The sequence below is a fragment of the Lissotriton vulgaris genome, unplaced genomic scaffold (assembly GCF_964263255.1).
Source record: "Lissotriton vulgaris unplaced genomic scaffold, aLisVul1.2 SCAFFOLD_1600, whole genome shotgun sequence".
NCBI classification, from domain to species: Eukaryota; Metazoa; Chordata; class Amphibia; order Caudata; family Salamandridae; genus Lissotriton; species Lissotriton vulgaris.
In genome coordinates, this window is record NW_028247114.1 from 71,883 (window position 1) to 89,963 (window position 18,081).

Below are 18,081 nucleotides of genomic sequence, written 5' to 3' on the forward strand. Positions count from 1 at the left end.
TTTTGATGTTGGTGGTTAGGCATTCAAAGGAGTTGCAGTTGAAGGTATCAACTTCGGACACTGACAGGGTGTGTTGTGAATGATTGCCAGGCCTCCGCCTTTTTGGTCTTTTCTATCTTTGTTGATGATAGAGAAACCCGGGGGTACGAGCATGTCCATGATAGGAGGAGAGGAGTCATTGAGCCAGGTCTCAGTGATGAAGGATAACTCTATATCGTGGTTAAGGATGGATTATGCTAGCTCACTGGCATGTTTCGAGGCAGATCTGCAGTTTATGAGCATGCAGTTAGTGTGGGGGTTCTCTTTTTTAGGTTCCATTGTTAGGGAAGCAGTCAGGATGTTGATGAAGGAAGCTGGGGGTCTAAAGGGTTTCGGGAATGAGAGCTCACTTCTCAATCCGGTGATCACCTGAAACGTGGATTGCAGGGTGTGAGTGGAGGGGGAGGTGTATGATGAGGCCAGCTCGATCGCTTCCTCAGAGGACATGGCTTCTGTAGTTTTATTCGGTCTCGGGGCAGGGATCGGGAGAGGGCAGGAGGACTGGTTGGGGAGCGGGTCTTTGGGAAAGCTGGGTTGTGTGGGGAGAGGGGAGATGAGAGAATAGTGAGAGTTTAAGGGGGGACAAGGAGTGTCGCGAGGTTGGTTAGGATGAGATTCAGGCACTGAATTATACTAGCGACTCGACTTTCAATACGGGAGAGACGGCAGCCCATCTCTTCTTGAGGGGAGATGGGTTGGTTCTGGGTAGAGTCTCCTAGGCACGGAGAGGAATTGGGAGTGTTGTCTTTTGTTGGTAGTAGTGTTGTCGGTTAGGGTTATGGGAAAAGGCATGGGATGAGGGGGGACGTGTTGTGATAGTTTTTTATTGCAGGTGGGTGTAGGCTAGTGATTGGGAGATATGGGGTGAGTATTGAGGTCGCCCGGTGGTGTTTGGGGGTGGATCTGCACAGGGGGTTGTTTCAGAGGATGGACTAGTGCAGGAGTAGGTGCCGTATACTTGGAGGTGGAGGGATTGGAGAGGGTTAAAGTTGAAGCGTAGGTGCTTGTGATGGCGGGAGGTGGGCTGGGAGGATGTTCAGTTGGGGGGGGGGGGGGGGGGGGACTGGATTCCTGGGTGGGGTGGAAGAGTTGGAAGGGGAGGCTGTGCATGAGGTGCTGTTAGTCTGTAGGGAAGGGAAGAGGAGATCAAATGCCTCAAGGTTGGCATGGTTGTCTTGGATGAGGACTGTGCTGTCGGAGTAGATGGTCACAGAGGTGTTCCCAAGGTGGGGCAGGCGGTTGTGGGTAGAGAATGATAGCTTGCAGCTATGGGGAGTCTTGGTGGTTTTGGTGATGTGTAGTTGTGATCTAAGGGTGGAGTTCCAATTGTCAGGCCTTTCTGTGTGGAAGATAAGGTCCATTTTTACTTGCCCTTTGGCGGAACAGTGATATGTGTCAGCGAAAAGGGATTCCGGGAATTGCGTGATCAATTTGTGTTTGAGGTTTTTTTTAGCTTTGGGTGAGAGATTAGTGGGGAGGATTATCTAGGAGGAGTTCGGGCCGTGTCGCTTTATGCAGGGTGAGGAGAGGGGATTGGGGGAGGTTGTCGAGGTGGAAGGCTTGTTCTAGTAACAACGGACATGGAGGGTAGTGGCTACGGACGGGCCAGTAGCAATGTTCGATTGTTCTGGCTGGGGGAGATTGGGAGCAGAGGAGTAGGCCAGAGTCTGAGGGGTGAGTCTGCAGATGGTCGGACCTAGGGGATAGAATGGGTTGCAGGCTGGGGAAGTGGGGGACTAGCGTTGCAGTAGCAATGCCATAAAGTAGGGAATTAATGAGCGTGGCATCGGGACAGTGGGTCTTCAGTGGGGTAGCAGGGAGTAGTGGGGCTTCGAGATCTACAAGGAAGGAGTGGTAACTAGGTAAGGGGTTCAAGTAGTATTGAAGAGAGGAAGGGGATCTCAGGAGCGAGGTGAAAGGGGGGCAGTCAGGGTGAGGGGGAACGCATGAGAACAGAATCTGAGACTTTGAAAAGTTGGCTTGGAGGAAAAGAAAAGAAAATACGGATCAAATTATAGAAAGAGGGGCTCCAGATTCAAACCAGGACATAGGGTTCTACTCCGTAAAGGGTCCTCTTACTCTCAATCTCAAGGTCAACAACAGGCAAGCCTCTCGAAAAAATAGTTGAGGAAGAGGTAAACAAAATCATGAACAACCGAGATCACAATCAAAATCACGCTCCAATTCAAAACAGTGAACAAGACCATCTGACAGAGTGGAAACCAACAACAGACATATAATTGGGTCCTACAAATTGTCAGGTCTGGCTATGCTCTTCAATTCAAAGCTCCACCTCCACCTCCATCAATCCCTCCAAAAAAAAGCACCAAAATTGCAACTACACCTTTTTAATCTAAAGTACAATCCTCTTCTAAAATAATACAACAGAAACCATTCATCCTCCTCAAAGAGGAACAGGCATTTATTCCAGATATTTTTGGGTCCCCAAGAAGGGGAACAAAGGAAGAATTCACACCTACTTGTGACCTAGGACAAACAAACAAATGGGTCAAAAGATAGAGATTCAGAATGCGGACCTTGCATCAAATCTATAAGTAGCTCATGAAAGGAGAGTGGATGTGTTTCGTGAATTTGCAGGCGGTTTATTTCCACATTTCAGAAGCAATAAAATAAAGTTTCTCAGATTTGTAGTCTGGAAGACCCATTTGCAATGCAAAGTACTACAATTTGGAATGAAATCCGCTCAGACGGCGTTCTCCAAGTGAACTGCGGTAATAGCCCACATCTCCGCCGTAACATAATCTGTTTCTCTCATTTGGAGTACATGGTGACCAGACACAATCATCACACACAAATTGACTTCAACACAACAGCCAAACTGCTACACTGACTATCAATGTAGAAAAAATAATCAACATCATCACTAGTACAAATTCTCAATTATTAAGGAGCAACTCTAAACACTAAAAGGGGAGAAATGCCACCTTTCACTCCTCAAACCCTTTAACACAGCTTGTCAGATCTCCTCCTTGTTGGTCTCTCATTTACCTAATCCCCCAATGTGCAACTCCACACGAGACCACCTTAACAGTGCCTAGAGGATCAATGGTCTCAATGGGAACACTACTGGGAGAATATACAAAGTCTTTCTATATAGTAAAAATAATCACTAGAATGGTGGTGTTGCCGACTGAATCTCCTAAAAGGAGTTCCCTTCCATCAAGACTCACCAAACCAAACTCCTTTTCCAGATCAAACCAATTAAGTACTGAAAGCAGTTCCCCTAGTCCTCTGAGCATTCCTGACAGCAATGAATATTAGCAGAATTTTAGTCCAAACAGACCATTTCACAAAAATGCATTACATCAAGAAACAAGTCTTTGTTGAGCTTCCCGATGGGGAGCATGTTGGTTTCGACATTGACTGCTGCTCCTGTGCGTGGCAAGCAAGTTTAGAATGATGGAAACTATGTTTCTCTCCCATACTCTCATTTGATCTCCCTCCATCGGAGTCTTTCATGAGTGTAGTGTCAGAAAAAGGAGCCCTCTTTGTGCCTCCGTTTTGGTTTCTGGCTCTCTTCTTCTGCCTTGAGATCTTCTAGTTTCCCTCTAAGCCAGATGCCCTCTCTTTTATTGAATGCATTGGTTGAAGGCACACCACACAGACTGCGTAAGGGCCTGAGGCAGCTGTTTTCTCTTCCACATGAAGGGCATTTTGAAAAGAGAGAACGCACTTTCAGTGAAAATTTCTTTCAATGTTAAAAAATGGAGAAAAGGCAGATGGTATTTGAAGACATTGAATAAAGATGGAAAAACTTCAATGCAGTAGTAAAATCTAAGGGAAAAAAACTGGGAGCTGTGAAGTGTTCTGAAATCCTCTAAGCACAAGACAGGCAAACTGCTGGTACAGTGTATGCTGAGACAGGGAAGCTGCTTGTTTACTCTGTGACATGACAGGCACCCTTTCCCTGCAATTTTCCCCCTACCAGAGAGAAAGCAAAAGCTTATTTGGATACTGTAACACACACCTTCAGCTAAATTCTGCAATGTGGTCTTGCGGCCTTTTAAAATGGGGTTTTTCACGCTTAGAAACAATGCTAGTAAATCGGTGCAGTCTATATACTGGAGGAGAGGCCACCAGACTAACAATGGAGTGTCTACCTACAACTACAGACTGACTTTCATACATAAAACTAGTGTTACGTGGTCCCTATGCCTAGGCGGGACTATTATATTTTCATAAGAGACACACTTTGCTTAGTAAAGACCAATTAGGAATAAACACAACTGTAGACCTCAACAGCTCCAAAAACTGACGGGTGGCAATATTTGTTAGGCCTTTCTTGATGGTAATAGTGGGGAGATTCAGGAGACACAGAATAGACTGTTATCTTTTGACTTAGTTGACAATCTGGGGAAGATGACAATACACAATACTTGCAAGCTGAAATCTAGAAAAGACCCCTTTCGGATAGAACTCTTACAGGATGTGGCCTAAGACTTAATGGGAGACTCTGAGATTTGGAGCAATCTACATTTAGTATGGGCTCCTTATACAGATCATTCCTCAAAGAACACTTATGATGCGCTAGGGTGAACAAGAGACTTAGAATCCAGTTGGGGAACACATGACTGGTAGACACAGATATATAGTGTACAAGGTCTTTGCTCTAGATAAAGATCAGTGTTTCAAGTGAAAAATAGAAATTACTGCCAAATGTACTGTTCATTTTCTTTCAATCTTTAAGCCAACGCTAAGAACCCATGCCAACATGTGTCTTGCAATCTTAGAACATCGCTTTAACAGGGCAATCTGAACAGTCAAAAGAAAATCTTCTCACTATCAATCACATATTCCTTTATTCATGAAGAACTTAAATGGCTGCACTCAATATCGTTATTTCACTTATTCCAAGATGCTATTGTCGACATCCACTTATAAATATATTACATTTGTTCTTATCGGGGACCTGAAATTATGCTAGATTCCAATGCACAGCATGGGGACCTTCTTATTATAAGTGAAGTGTCTAATCGGAAGATCATATCAATACCATCAAGGTGAATGTATTACCATGTCAGTTTAACCTTTTCCAGGCATTCCCAGTGACGATTCCAGGAAAAGAAAATTGCACCTACAAAGTAATTAATCATATTTATAAGGGTGGGTAATAGGGCCAAAGTTTCAACAAAGCTTTTGACTTTAAGGGACCTATGTTGGGGGGTGGGTCGAGTGGGAATCACCAGCTGACCCTGATCTAGTGGATTATTATTAAACTGTTCACCTAAGACTGTTATGGATTGGTTGGTTTGAGAAATCTACAGGAAGGGGATAAATATAGATGGGGCAATAATGAGTAGATCAGTGTGGAATGTGGAGTAGCCTCATAGATCCAAGAATGCTTAAATAGGTCACCTCACTTGGAGCAGGCAGCGTGTGGGATCAGATTTCCCTAGAGATGTGTCTTACTATATTCCACTTTCCTCCTTGGCCCATGTGCATTTAATAACCAGTTCTCACCAGCAGCAACAGGAGATTTATTTAAGAGGAGGGAGAATACAAGATGCTCAAAGAATTCTACGGGATTGCAGGCATAAATTGAAGTCAACAATGGGAGACAAGTTTCAGCTCTTAAAACAGGAACAGTTTCACTACCTTCAGCTAAGGCTTTGGGACTAGCCTCCCTTCAATAAAATTGTGGCAACGAGACCACATTTCTCACCAGTATCTATTTCTAGTTTTTTTTTTCCAGGATTACCTACATTTTCTCCTAACCGCGTAGGGTACATACATGAACATACTAGATAACATGGAAGAGAAAGCTTAAGAGGTCAACAGATTTGGAGAAATGGCAGAAAATGTGGACGGAAACATTACATATAATGTTTGCTCTGGATCATAAGAATCTTCTCAGAAGTCATAAAATGAAGAATAATCCTGGAATACTTCAATTTCAAACTTAAATTCAAAGGAGGAGCAAAAGCTGACTTCCTAAATTCAGACAAACCTCCATAGCCCTAGCAAGCTAACATTGTTTTTTCCGCACTTTAAAATAAAAAATAAAAAGAATTTACACAAGGAAACATAGCAGCGTCAAACCTGAACATGCTGCTTCTGAAAAGAAACCTTAACACATGGGGGAAAGAAAGGACACAAAGTAGAAAGTAGCCCAACTGGTTGAATATACAGAGAACTGAAATATGCACTGACCATTTAAGCAGTCGGCAACTTTCTTCTCACAGCATGCCTTGTACTGGCAGTTGCCTCACAGGCTCAGTTCTTTTTCAGGAAACTATGATGAATTTAAATATGGATTATGATTTTGCAGTCTGAAATGGGCAGGAGTAGGGAGTTGGGAGGGTTGTTTAAGATTGCAGTGAACATTCCAACAATGCAGAACTAGGGTTGCAAGTAAGTAACATTTACTTCTGCATCATAGGATCTTCCCTCACAGTTATCAACATAGAACAGAGTAGCAAACACATTACAAAAATGTGTTCCCCAATGTAGAAAAGAAAAACAATTCAGAAAAGAAATTCACAGGTAAGGGGAATCGCATCCAAAGAGATTTCTTAAAACAGCTTGACCAACTAGAGTACCTGTGTCCAGACAATAATGCTTCATGAAAGCATAAATAGACTTCAACGTAGCTGTTCTGAAAACTTCCTCAATTGGTACATTTCTCAACAAGACAGCCATAGCTGGCTTTGCTCGGGTAGAAAGAGCTTTTAGTTTTCCAGGAAAAGGCTTGTTGGTTAGTTGATATTAGACACAAGAAATTATCCATCTTAAAATAGTTTGCTTAAAGGAGTATGACCAGTACGAAGTACAAAGTGGACAATAGTTAATAAAAGAGTTTGTTAGAATTACGCATCTCTTGTTTTAGATAAATAAAACTTCAGGACTATCAGCTAAAGCATAAAGCGACCTCTCTGTCAGAGGAAAATTTACTGAACAAAATTGATAAAGAGATAGTTTGGGTACTTCTGAAGTCAGAAACCACTTTTAGCATGCACACAACGGGTGCATTCTTCTCACCAACAGTTTTTATTCAAGACAGTGTTCGGTTCAAGCACTGATAAGAGCTTGAAGCTCGCTCAACCTACTTGCAAAAGTAATGGCTACTAGAAAAGCAACCATCCAAGTTAAATGCCGATATTTTGCCTTACATATAGGCTAAAAAAATAGCAATCAACTTTGATAAAACCACAATGCACTCCTATGAAGGAAACAGCTGCCTTGTAGGAATGTAAGTTTTCAATAACACCTCCAAAATAACCTATATGATAGAGGCTATGAAGAAAGGTTTTTCAGCTGGCCTTTTATGTAGGCTGGAATAGCTATCTAATGTATGTTTTATTTTAACCATATTTTCCAAGCATAAAAAGGTGCCACACTAGCACTGCTTACACTTTGAAAGCACGGTTCGCAGATAGAACTGGTGGACATACTGCCTAATGTACTCTAATGTAAGGACATATAAACATTTAACTGTGCCAGATCACACTAAAGAACAATTACAATTGCCTGGCAGGGCACAGGATAATGTTTATGTCTCTGCCACCATAGATAACATTTCTTCCATTTAAGCATATGATTCCCCAGGTGATGGCCTCTATGTACCCAAACAAAACCTTGAAAAGATGCCTTATTCCCTCCGAGAGATCGAAACAGTCTCTTTTGCTTTCTTCAGAAGGAATGTTGTTGCTTTTCACAGAAGCACTAGCTTCCCATACAGGAGAGATTCAAGTTTAAGGCTCTCAGTATTGTACACAAGACATTAGCAGGGAAGGGACAGCCTATTATTTAGTCCATTATTTTGCCTTATTGTTCGAATAGGGGCCTGCGTTCGGACAACCATCGTCTTGCCGTAGTTCTTAAAATAAGAAAGTCAAGAAGTGGAGGCTGTCTATTTTCCTATAATGCCTCCAGGTTATGGAACACCCTCCCCCTTCATATCCATCTGGAAACTAACCATCTGACCTTTCGGAAATCGCTTAAAACATTTCTCTTTCCCTAATGCTGTCTGTAGTTCTTTCTGGATGTGCTTCTAATAGTACTGTGATGCACTCGGGTAGCTAGGAGCTTAAGAAATGCTATATTCAAGCAGCTGCTGTTTTGGCACACACTTTAGCAGAGCTGATGGAATGGGAGACTTTTACAAGAGAAGTACTAATTCTAGATTGCTTGCAAAACCAATTTGTTGGTTGCAATTTTCTTCTTGCAGATGACTTCAATTGCTCCCTTCCATCTGAGTGATGCACAGAGGAGATGAAGTGGGCCCGTCATTGCCTGGAATGAGCGATGTTCTCCCAGAGAAAAACATTGCTGCTAACCCCTGTCCCTGGAAGATCTTGTTGCTTTTGACCCTCAGGCTAATGCTGGAATGACCATTGAGGGGATTTAAGCTTGTGCCGCAGATGGAAAAAGACTGTCCTCGCACTCAGACAGATATTTAAAATCTCTTTTCACTTCCTAGTCTCCACTTCATCTGTATGGGGTCCAAACGGGAAAATCCCGTAATCTTCAACAGTGTATCCAGAACATAAAGAACCTAAGCACAGACACAGGAAACGTCTCAGAGATGCCACTGTATTAAGATATGGCCAATTTCGCTCAATCAATGGAACCGTTAATGACTTAGAGACCAATAAGGCCTCCTGCTCCACCTCCAAAAAGCAGGAATTCAATATCAGGGGAGGGGGAACAGAAGTCTATAGTGAAAAACGATGCGTCTTTCTCACAGCTGACATTATCACGGAGTCCAGCTAAGGCTCTGTGTTGCAAGACAATTGGGCCCTGTTCTAGTGATTTATACTTCTTAAGCAGCCAGGGTGCTACAATTTTAGATCTATTAAAAAGACAGGTTTTTTCTCTTTAAGTAAAGAGGGATGCACCAATTGGCAACATACCAACAATTCAATCTGAATGTTACCGACATCTGAACTTATTTCTGTACTACTTTTCAGGATCAAAAAAACAAATAGAGAATCAGAACTACTTTAATTGGAACTACTGGTAGACTGTAGTCTGTTACAAGAGAAGAATTAGGAGACCATCCTAAATTCACTTAAACTTCAACTGCCATAATGGATAGCCCCCCTGGGATTAAATTACAACACAAAAAGAAATGTGCATGCGTGCTCAAAACAATAGCCCACAACATATTACTCAACTTTTCACTGCACAAAGACCTCCCCACACACACACACACACACACAAATGAACAGATAAACCAATGTTTTAGTTACCTGATATTTTTATCATTGTTCAGCAAGAAACGGCCCAGAATGTTTATAGCCAACACCTGTAGGAAAGAGTACATTTGGTCAGAAATCGAGGTGCATTTTCCGACCGGAGGATATGCACATCTTCCCATTATTTCAATTTAATTCCAATGTACACTGAATAAATAAATCATACATGAGAAGTAAAACATAAGATGGGAGGAAGCACTAATCAACAGAGAAGGGGGTATGAGGGAAGGTGTAAATCCATGCATAAAGAGGAAATGTGGGTGGGCGAGTAAAACTGAATTAGGCCAAACACGAAGCGTAATGGAACACAGATTTCTAATATGTTCACTAAGAAAAAATGTGACCAAAAGTGGAGCAATAAAATACCACCTACTCGTAAGCCACTCTCAGATTTTATGTCCATGATGGTAAGTACTGTCTCATACAGAATAGCATTTCCCACATTTTTACTTGTTTCTGTATTTGTTGCGACCTGAAAGAGAGATGAGATGAGATTAGACTAGACTACTGGAGAGAGCAGAGAAATTAAATGGGAGATTCTGACAACTGTTTTCTTCACTGCCCAATTTACTCACAGTTTGACAGTAATTTTTTTAATTTCAGATCTTTTTTATTGAGCAAAAAAAAGAAATGATAACGGCCATAAGGCATCAATAGAGTTACATTCGTATTGGAGAAACGCCGTGGTCAAGCATGGATCAGTGCATATAAAACAAAACATACATACATACAAATAAATGAATAAATGAATAAATAAATGAACAAGGTAAACAATAAAATATGAAACCAGTAGTAACAGTGAAAATGTAACAGCTGTCAATAACGGATGATTGTCCATTCACAGCAATATGAATATAGATAGCTGTACATAGTACATTTGCATTATATTACTTCGTTAAAATAACAAAGGACAAACATTGGACACCAACAGCCAAAGCACTTTTTGGACCTAATTTAGCACAAGTAAATAATGGGGAGAGTTGGGAATCCCATTTAAAGCTGATAAAATACTACTTGCCTGTAGCCACAGTCCTTAAGCGTTGGTATTTATCACATTCTGCTTGATTTAGATGCAAGAAAAAAAGCTCAGAGAACTGAATGTTTACCATTGGCGAATGTGGTGTTTTGGAGGTCATGAGCTCGAGTTTTGGTAAGGGAGACTCAGCTTTCCATTCTAGATCGAGTACTTCATTTCAAGTGCTTAGAAAATACACTTTTCTAAGCATAGTATAACTAAGTGTTATAGTAACAAAATGCAGGCTATTTCCCTTCAGGCTGTGATTCCACAGTAATATTACATGCAGCATAATCCACTCCCTCTAGTGACCTTCCTATTTCAATACATGAACGCACGATTGTGGGATGTTTAGAAGCATAAAAGGTGTACCTCAAGAAAAGGATGAGGTAGGGGAGAGGCTACAGTGAGGACACATGCAGACTTGTCCTCAGCAAGCTCCAGATGCCAGGAGAATTTCCACACGCAATTGTCACACCGACTGGTTCAGTAAAACAGAGTGGCTCAAAGCAATAGCCAGAGGTAGCGCTGTGGTGCAGCCCCTCCCAAAACTGAAGTTGTTGCAAGAGTAGAGCCCAAAGACCAGGAAATATGGCTGTGTTGCTAGGCCCCCCTCACTGCCGGAGAGGAATCAAAGATGACTGCCCACCGTACTTCAGCAGAAACAAAGACTGGATTGGTGACCCAATTCGAAACATAGATGATGCTCTACTTATCCTGGACCATGCACAACCTCAAAGCAGGGTAAAATGGACAAATCAAGACCTTGAAATGAAAGCAGAGGGGAAAGAACCTGCAGAAAAATAAAAGAAAGAGTGAAGTGGCGCTGACGCAGTTCCACCCCTCTCCCTTTTAAAGAGAGACGGTTCCATGGGACAGAGGAAAGAATCAGAAATAAAGCTATTTCCGCAAGACAACAAACCCTTTTGTTCCCTGCTTTGTTAGCGAGCGCCGGCTCGCGAGGTCTATTGAAGGACATTGAGTCTGGTCCAAATACAGGTTGAGATTCTTTTGTGTGTCCACTTTTCAGTGGTGTGTTTGTTTTTGTGTTATGGGAAATATTTCACGTTCACCGATTTGCTATAATTAGTTTGATATAGATATATATATAGATAGATATATATATCTATATCTATATCTATATCTATATCTATATATATATATATCGATATATATATATATATATCTATATATATATATATAGATAGATATATATATATCTATATATCTATATATCTATATATCTATATATCTATATATCTATATATCTATATATCTATATATCTATATATCTATATCTATATATCTATATATCTATATATATCTATATATCTATATATCTATATATCTATATATCTATATATCTATATATATATATATATACAGAGGGAGAGCAAAGCAAGATTCTTAGCCAGGGGATATTCCCCTAGAATTGTAGATGCAGCTATTGTGAAAGCCAATCAGAAAGACAGATCTCTTTTATTGGCGGGTAACTTATCTTTAACAACAGATTCTGAGGACACCGACACAATGAACTCTGAGTTCAGATTTATTGTACAGTACAACACCCAATACAAGGAGATAGCTAAAATTATTAGCAAAAACTGGCCATTGGTCCTTAGTGACCCAGTGATAGGGAGGGATCTCCCCAAAAGGCCCAGCATAACATACAGCAGAGGGCAGTCAATGAGGGACGAACTGGTCAAAACCAGTCCTGAGGTACTGGAAGCATCAGCCTGGTACCAAACTCACACAGGATTCTACAATTGTAAGATCTGTAAGGCATGCCAACAAGCCATTAACAAAAAGAGCTACCATTCCCCTTTTGATAGCAGGGAACATAAAATTATGAAATTATTAACATGTAAGACAGAATTTGCTGTCTACGTGTTAATATGTCCCTGTAACCTGTTGTACGTTGGGAGCACTAAGCTCCCAGTACACAGAAGGATCCTGCAACATCTTCGAGCCATTGGGAATCAGGACAATACCTATCCTGTAGCGAGGCACTTTAAGTCAAAACACAATTCCAGAAGTAGTGACCTCAAATATTATGTTATTGATTGTGTACAGGCTAGCAGGAGAGGTGGCAACAGAGAAGACAAATTACGCCGCCTTGAGACACAGTATATCATTGAGCTGAATACAAAGCATCCCTCAGGCCTGAACATTACGGAAGATTTATATACTTGTCTATGATAAAGTATATACACAAAACTAATCTCCGTCAACACATAACCTACTTTAATGCTTCATGGGTCTTTTTTAACACGGAGAAATATTTTAGATATGTTATTTGTACCCTTTTGTACCATATACATCAATTAGCCTGTGATTTTATCAATCTATTTATATGAGGTTTTAGACATTTCTATATTCATTAATTTTAGCTTTTATGAAAATTACCATTTTAAGGTATTTATAGGGCTTTATATGAATTATGAATAGAATATTTTATTGTCTTTTAATCACTGGGTCACTTGTTGTTAATGGAACAAATGGTTTTACATGAATAATAATATATTTTCTCTAGTACTGTACATATCGTTAATATTATCACTGGTAGAACGACAAAAGCGGGGATTGTATCATGTATTTTACAGAGATTATACCTCTATACCCTCAATGCAATATCGTTTCCTACCAGAGGTGATGTTGTCCTCATGAATTTGGCAGCTATTCGGTCTTGTTTGCACCAGCACTTTATAGCACTTTCCATGTCCTTGTAGTTTGCACATATTATATGGCAATGTATTCACATGTGGGGCTCCACATGTGCACGTGTTTTCTACAACACGGACTTTATTATTAAGGTACTACACCGGTATCATTGCAAAACGTTGAACATCCAAAAATACTGCACTTTAACCGATAATTAACCATGATTGTTTTTATCCTATTTAAAAATATTCTTTTGGTTAAACTCACATTTAAATCACTATCACCGAATGTTTATCACACATGTTTTTTTGCTTATGTCTACAGCCAGTTATTTAAATTTACAAATGCTTAAATGTGTTTCAAGAAACTATAGACAAATGCATTTGCAGACATTGTAATAACAATGTGAGTAGTCCCTAGAGATTGAACTCTTCCATTTCTATTGCATTTGTAGTTTGACTTACATTGGTAGACTGTATTTAAACATGTGTCAGGTGATCACCTGTGTCATGTGATCAAGCGCTCTGAATCGCGAAACGCGTCGTGATGACTATGGGAACACCACTTGCTGAATAAATCACCAACTTGCACAAAATTTTGGGTTCGAGTCCGTTTTTGCAGCTGTTTGAAAAGCTCTGCGCTCCATCGGATTACTCCTGGAATATATATATATATATATAGATCACTGCAGTCTTCTGTTATGTTAGTCTCAGGAATTTAGTTTAATTTTTCTCCCAACTTTATATTAGATACAAGGTCCATCAATAATTACTATTTTGGATATAACTGTCTCCTTTTTAAGTTGGTTTTTCATTACTGGATTGTGGCAATATGATACATGAATTTAGTGTACCACATCACATCTAGTCACTATGGCTACAGTTGGTTCACAGCAACAGCAGTTATGCTTTGTATGTTTTTGACTGTGTGTGTATATATATATATAAAATTCTCGCGCAGGTACAATGGTTCAGAAATTCAATGTGATTGATAACAGTATATTGTAAATTATCATTATGTACATATTGCGCGTAGTTTATGCACTTCTTTTTAAGCACTTAAGCACTTTTCGGATAACATCATTTCTTATGGGTTTGTCTCATTTTATTGACATAGGAAAATAGATTTATCTATATTATTTTTCGTTCTTGGGTGCACATGGTAATATTAACACTTCATGTGTAGTCACTCAAGATACGAATCGTGTGTCAGCAGTAGAACTTTTTGTATGCACTAGCACTTTATTGTATTTTGCACATAAGGTTGGTTGTACTTTCCTAAATGCGAGTATTATCATAGGCCTTTTGGAAGAGGATAGTTTGTAAATATTTTAACAAATTGTTCCTAGAATTCTGTTCTAATTGCTGTACATATCGTGAATTTGTGTATGAGTATTTTCTTTATGTCCATTACCCATGTGATTTGATGTTACCTTTACTGAGCACAGTATTTAAACACCCCCATTGGTCATTTGAAGCCATGTGATCAAGGCTGTTTCTTACGGCCGAAACGCGTCATGCTGATGGTGAGGGAAGAATAAAATCACTTTGAAATACTACTTTTTGGTGTCGAGAGATCTGTACCCGAGGAGGAGAGCGTGTGGGGAGCCACACTCACAGGACTTTGTGTATATATCTTCTTTAAAACAATAAGGTTCTGACACAGAGAGGGGTGTCGACTTCAACACCCCCAAAGAGGACCTTTTCTCCAACTCCTTTAGTAACATGACAGAAAATGATACTTTTGCCTACAGCGAGGATCATATCCGTAAACTTTTGAGCAATCCTCCTTTATTCGGATCAGCTGCACTCAGTAGTTCAGCAAAAGTAAATAATGAATCAGAAAAATTAATCCGCCTCAAAAAGAAACAGATACAAACGGACCTCCATGGTCATTTCCTCCTTCAACACCTTAGAGCTGGCACAATCCCTAGAGGACTAATTATAAGAAACATCCCAGTCATCTTTACGTAGGACCCAATCTACAAAAAAGGATACAGCCTGATAGAAACAAAATGTAGTAGAGACTTGATGGTCTTAACGGTTGAATCTGCTCAACGTCTTTCCAAAACTCAATTAGAAGAAATTGAAACCCTTGAAACGGAAATTAAGAACAACGAGCTTATAACGGATTCCAAAGCACTATTGGATAAGGTCAAAAAGGACATTATTGATTTCATCTATACAATTAACCAGAAAGAAAACAACTTCGAAAGAGAAAAACGAACTTTTTCATTAGAAAAGGTATATCCCTATCTCCAACAGGACTTTTATAGTAGACCAGAGGCGCGACGATTCCTTCCAGACAATCAAGGAAGATCGCGAAATAACGTCATCACTTTCTCGGATTCATCATCATCAGGCAGTAGTGACGCTGATAATACAAATTATAGACCTGGTTACGCGAGAAGAGGTTAGTTCCAACCAAACTATCAACAACAAAACTATCAACAGGGGGCACAACAACAAAAACAGTCTTTTTTAGGACGAGGCCAACCAAAAACACGGGCCAAAACCAGATTTGTGCAGCCATGGGAAATGTCTACGAGGAGACAGAACTACAGCAATTACAAGAACTAAAATCTCCAATCTACAATCTTTCGTATAAAATATTAACTGCAACAGAGATAAGCCTCCTAGAGAAGGGACTATCATTCGTGCCAACCAGAAAGACAGATTGTCAGAATAAAGTCGGAATTCATCGAGTTCTGCCGAAAATTACGACTAACATTCTTCGCAGATAAAATACAACCCCAAAACACTGAATCAACAGAATTTCGTAAAAAATCCCAAATCTGTCCTCCAACAAATATGGTCCCAAAAGAAGTCCTTACCTTTGAAAAGACAGTCCTCTGCATAATCACCTCACAAGAGAAGAAAAATTCCGGTTTTAACAAACCTAATCTATCAAAGGAACAAAAGGAAGCCCTACTTACCCTATTAATGGAGAAAGATTTGGTGATAAAACAGGCTGATAAAGGCGGGTCTTTAGTGATATGGGACATTACAGATTACACGGGGGAAATCAATAAACAACTTTTAGACAAAGAGTGCTATAGGAAGTTAGAAAAAAGATCCAACCCAGGAACTACAGAATGTACTTTTTGTGATCCTTAATCAGGCTTTAGAACAAGGCATCCTAAGGAAAAAAAGGAATGCGAGTTCCTACAGAATAAGCACCCTCGAGTACCACTGCTTTATGTACTTCCAAAAGTGCACAAAGACGAGAAACATCCTCCCGGAAGACCAATCGTCTCCGGTTAAGATTCCCTTTTTGAGTCGGTTTCAAAATTTGTAGACTTCTTTTTGAAACCCTTCATGACAGAAGTCAAGTCATTCTTGCAAGATACGACGGATTTTATCAACAAACTAGCGGAATTACCATTTGAAGACAATAGAGATTTCCTAGTCAGCATGGATGTGACATCTTTATATACGCAGATCCCTCAGGATGAGGGCTTAGAAGTATTAAGATCATTTTTAAATACCAGGGAGAGACCAATGAGGGTGCCAACAGAGTTCATAGTTGAGCTGGTCAAAATGGCACTGAAAAGAAATTTCTTTAAAGTCAAGGACGATTTCTTCTTCCAAATTAGAGGAGTCGCTATGGGCTGTCCTTTTGCCCAGGAATTGGCTGTACTTTTTATGAGCCAATTTGAAGAAAAACTCATCTACACGAATAACCCATACAAACAATGGATCGGGGGATGGCTCCGTTACATAGATGATATTTTTTTCACTTGGTCAGGAAACGAGGAACAATTAAAATCATTCCACCAATGGCTCAATGATCGCACGGAATACATCAAATTCAGCATACAGCATTCTAAATACAAACTACCATTTCTGGACGTGGAAGTTTACTGCTCTGAAGGTGCTCTTGTAACCACGCTATTCAAAAAGGAAACAAACCGCAACAAAGCTTTACATTTCACCAGCAACCATCCGAGAAGCCTCAAAGAAAACCTACCACTGGGCCAATTCTTGCGAATCCGTAGAAATTGTTCCTTCAAAGATGAATACATGTTTCACGCAAATGCTCTAAAGGAGAAGCTACTAGCCCGAGGATATCCATTAAAACTATTGAAACACGCCCAAAAACGATCTTGGTGAACACCGAGAGAAACATTACTCACGAAGAGAGCAAGAAACAACCAAAATCGGATAGTTTGTGTGTCGACATTCTGCCCCACATCAAACTGGCAAAAAAAGCAGATATGTCAAAATTGGCACTTGGTGAAAGAGCTAGATTCAAAATTAAAAGAACTTCCTCTATTTGCATTCAAAAAGGACAAAAGCATAGCAAATCACATTGTGAGAGCAGCAATGCCCAAAACAAAGACTCACTCTGTCAGAGAATATATGAACCTACCACCCATCACAGGCCTTCATCAATGTGGGTCATGCATTTGCTGTCCCTTGACTATGGAAGGAGATTTGTTCCAGCACAACGGAATCTCGTGGAGACACACAAAATTCACAACGAAATACGTCATTTATGGCATCATATGTCCTTGCAAAAAACTATACATAGGAAAAACTAGCCAAGAGGTAAGACAGCGAATCATCCAACATAGATCGCGAATTAGGAAAAACATTCTGACAGCCCCATTGTTCCAACATTGGATCGAGTACTCACGAAAATCATGTCAAATGGACAGTTATCTCCAAGATTGAACCAGACGCCAGAGGAGGCGACCTAGAGGAAAAATTGTCATCAAGAGAGGCTAATTTGATCCTGAAATACAATTCCGCAGTCACAGGACTAAATGAAATGTCTGAATTATACCATCTTTAAGAGTGGAGCGCATAGACGCCACCCTGTTGGACACCCTACCAAATTGAAGTCATCTAAAGTTCACCAAATACCAAATATGTTCCCCAGTAAAGAGCTGTCCATCAGACCATAAGATGTCAGCTTTTGTTGTCCCAACCATCTTGGCTGAACCATCACCACAGCCCTCATGAGATCGAAAGTTAAGTCTATATCTCCTTGTCCCACCGGTCTTTTTCCGCCTCAAATTAATCATCCAATCACTCTCAGACTGCACTGAGGAACTACAAATCCCACAATGCTAAGCGGCGTTCTGCCGTCAAAGACGAAGTGACGCGGTGATGATTCGACTCTGAAGCGACCGCGTACCAGAGA

At 40.3% G+C, this 18,081-nt stretch overlaps 1 protein-coding gene across 1 annotated transcript in view; it reads right to left on the reverse strand.

Moving 5' to 3' along the window:
- Positions 1-18,081, reverse strand: part of LOC147665626 (AP-1 complex subunit gamma-1) — a 521,863-nt gene that overhangs the window by 42,678 nt on the left and 461,104 nt on the right. The window contains exons 9-10 of the mRNA XM_086949636.1: positions 9,631-9,729; positions 9,252-9,307 (exon numbers count right to left, since the gene is read on the reverse strand). Of these exons, the coding sequence (XP_086805762.1) occupies positions 9,252-9,307; positions 9,631-9,729 (155 nt within the window). The remainder of the gene's footprint in view (positions 1-9,251; positions 9,308-9,630; positions 9,730-18,081) is intronic.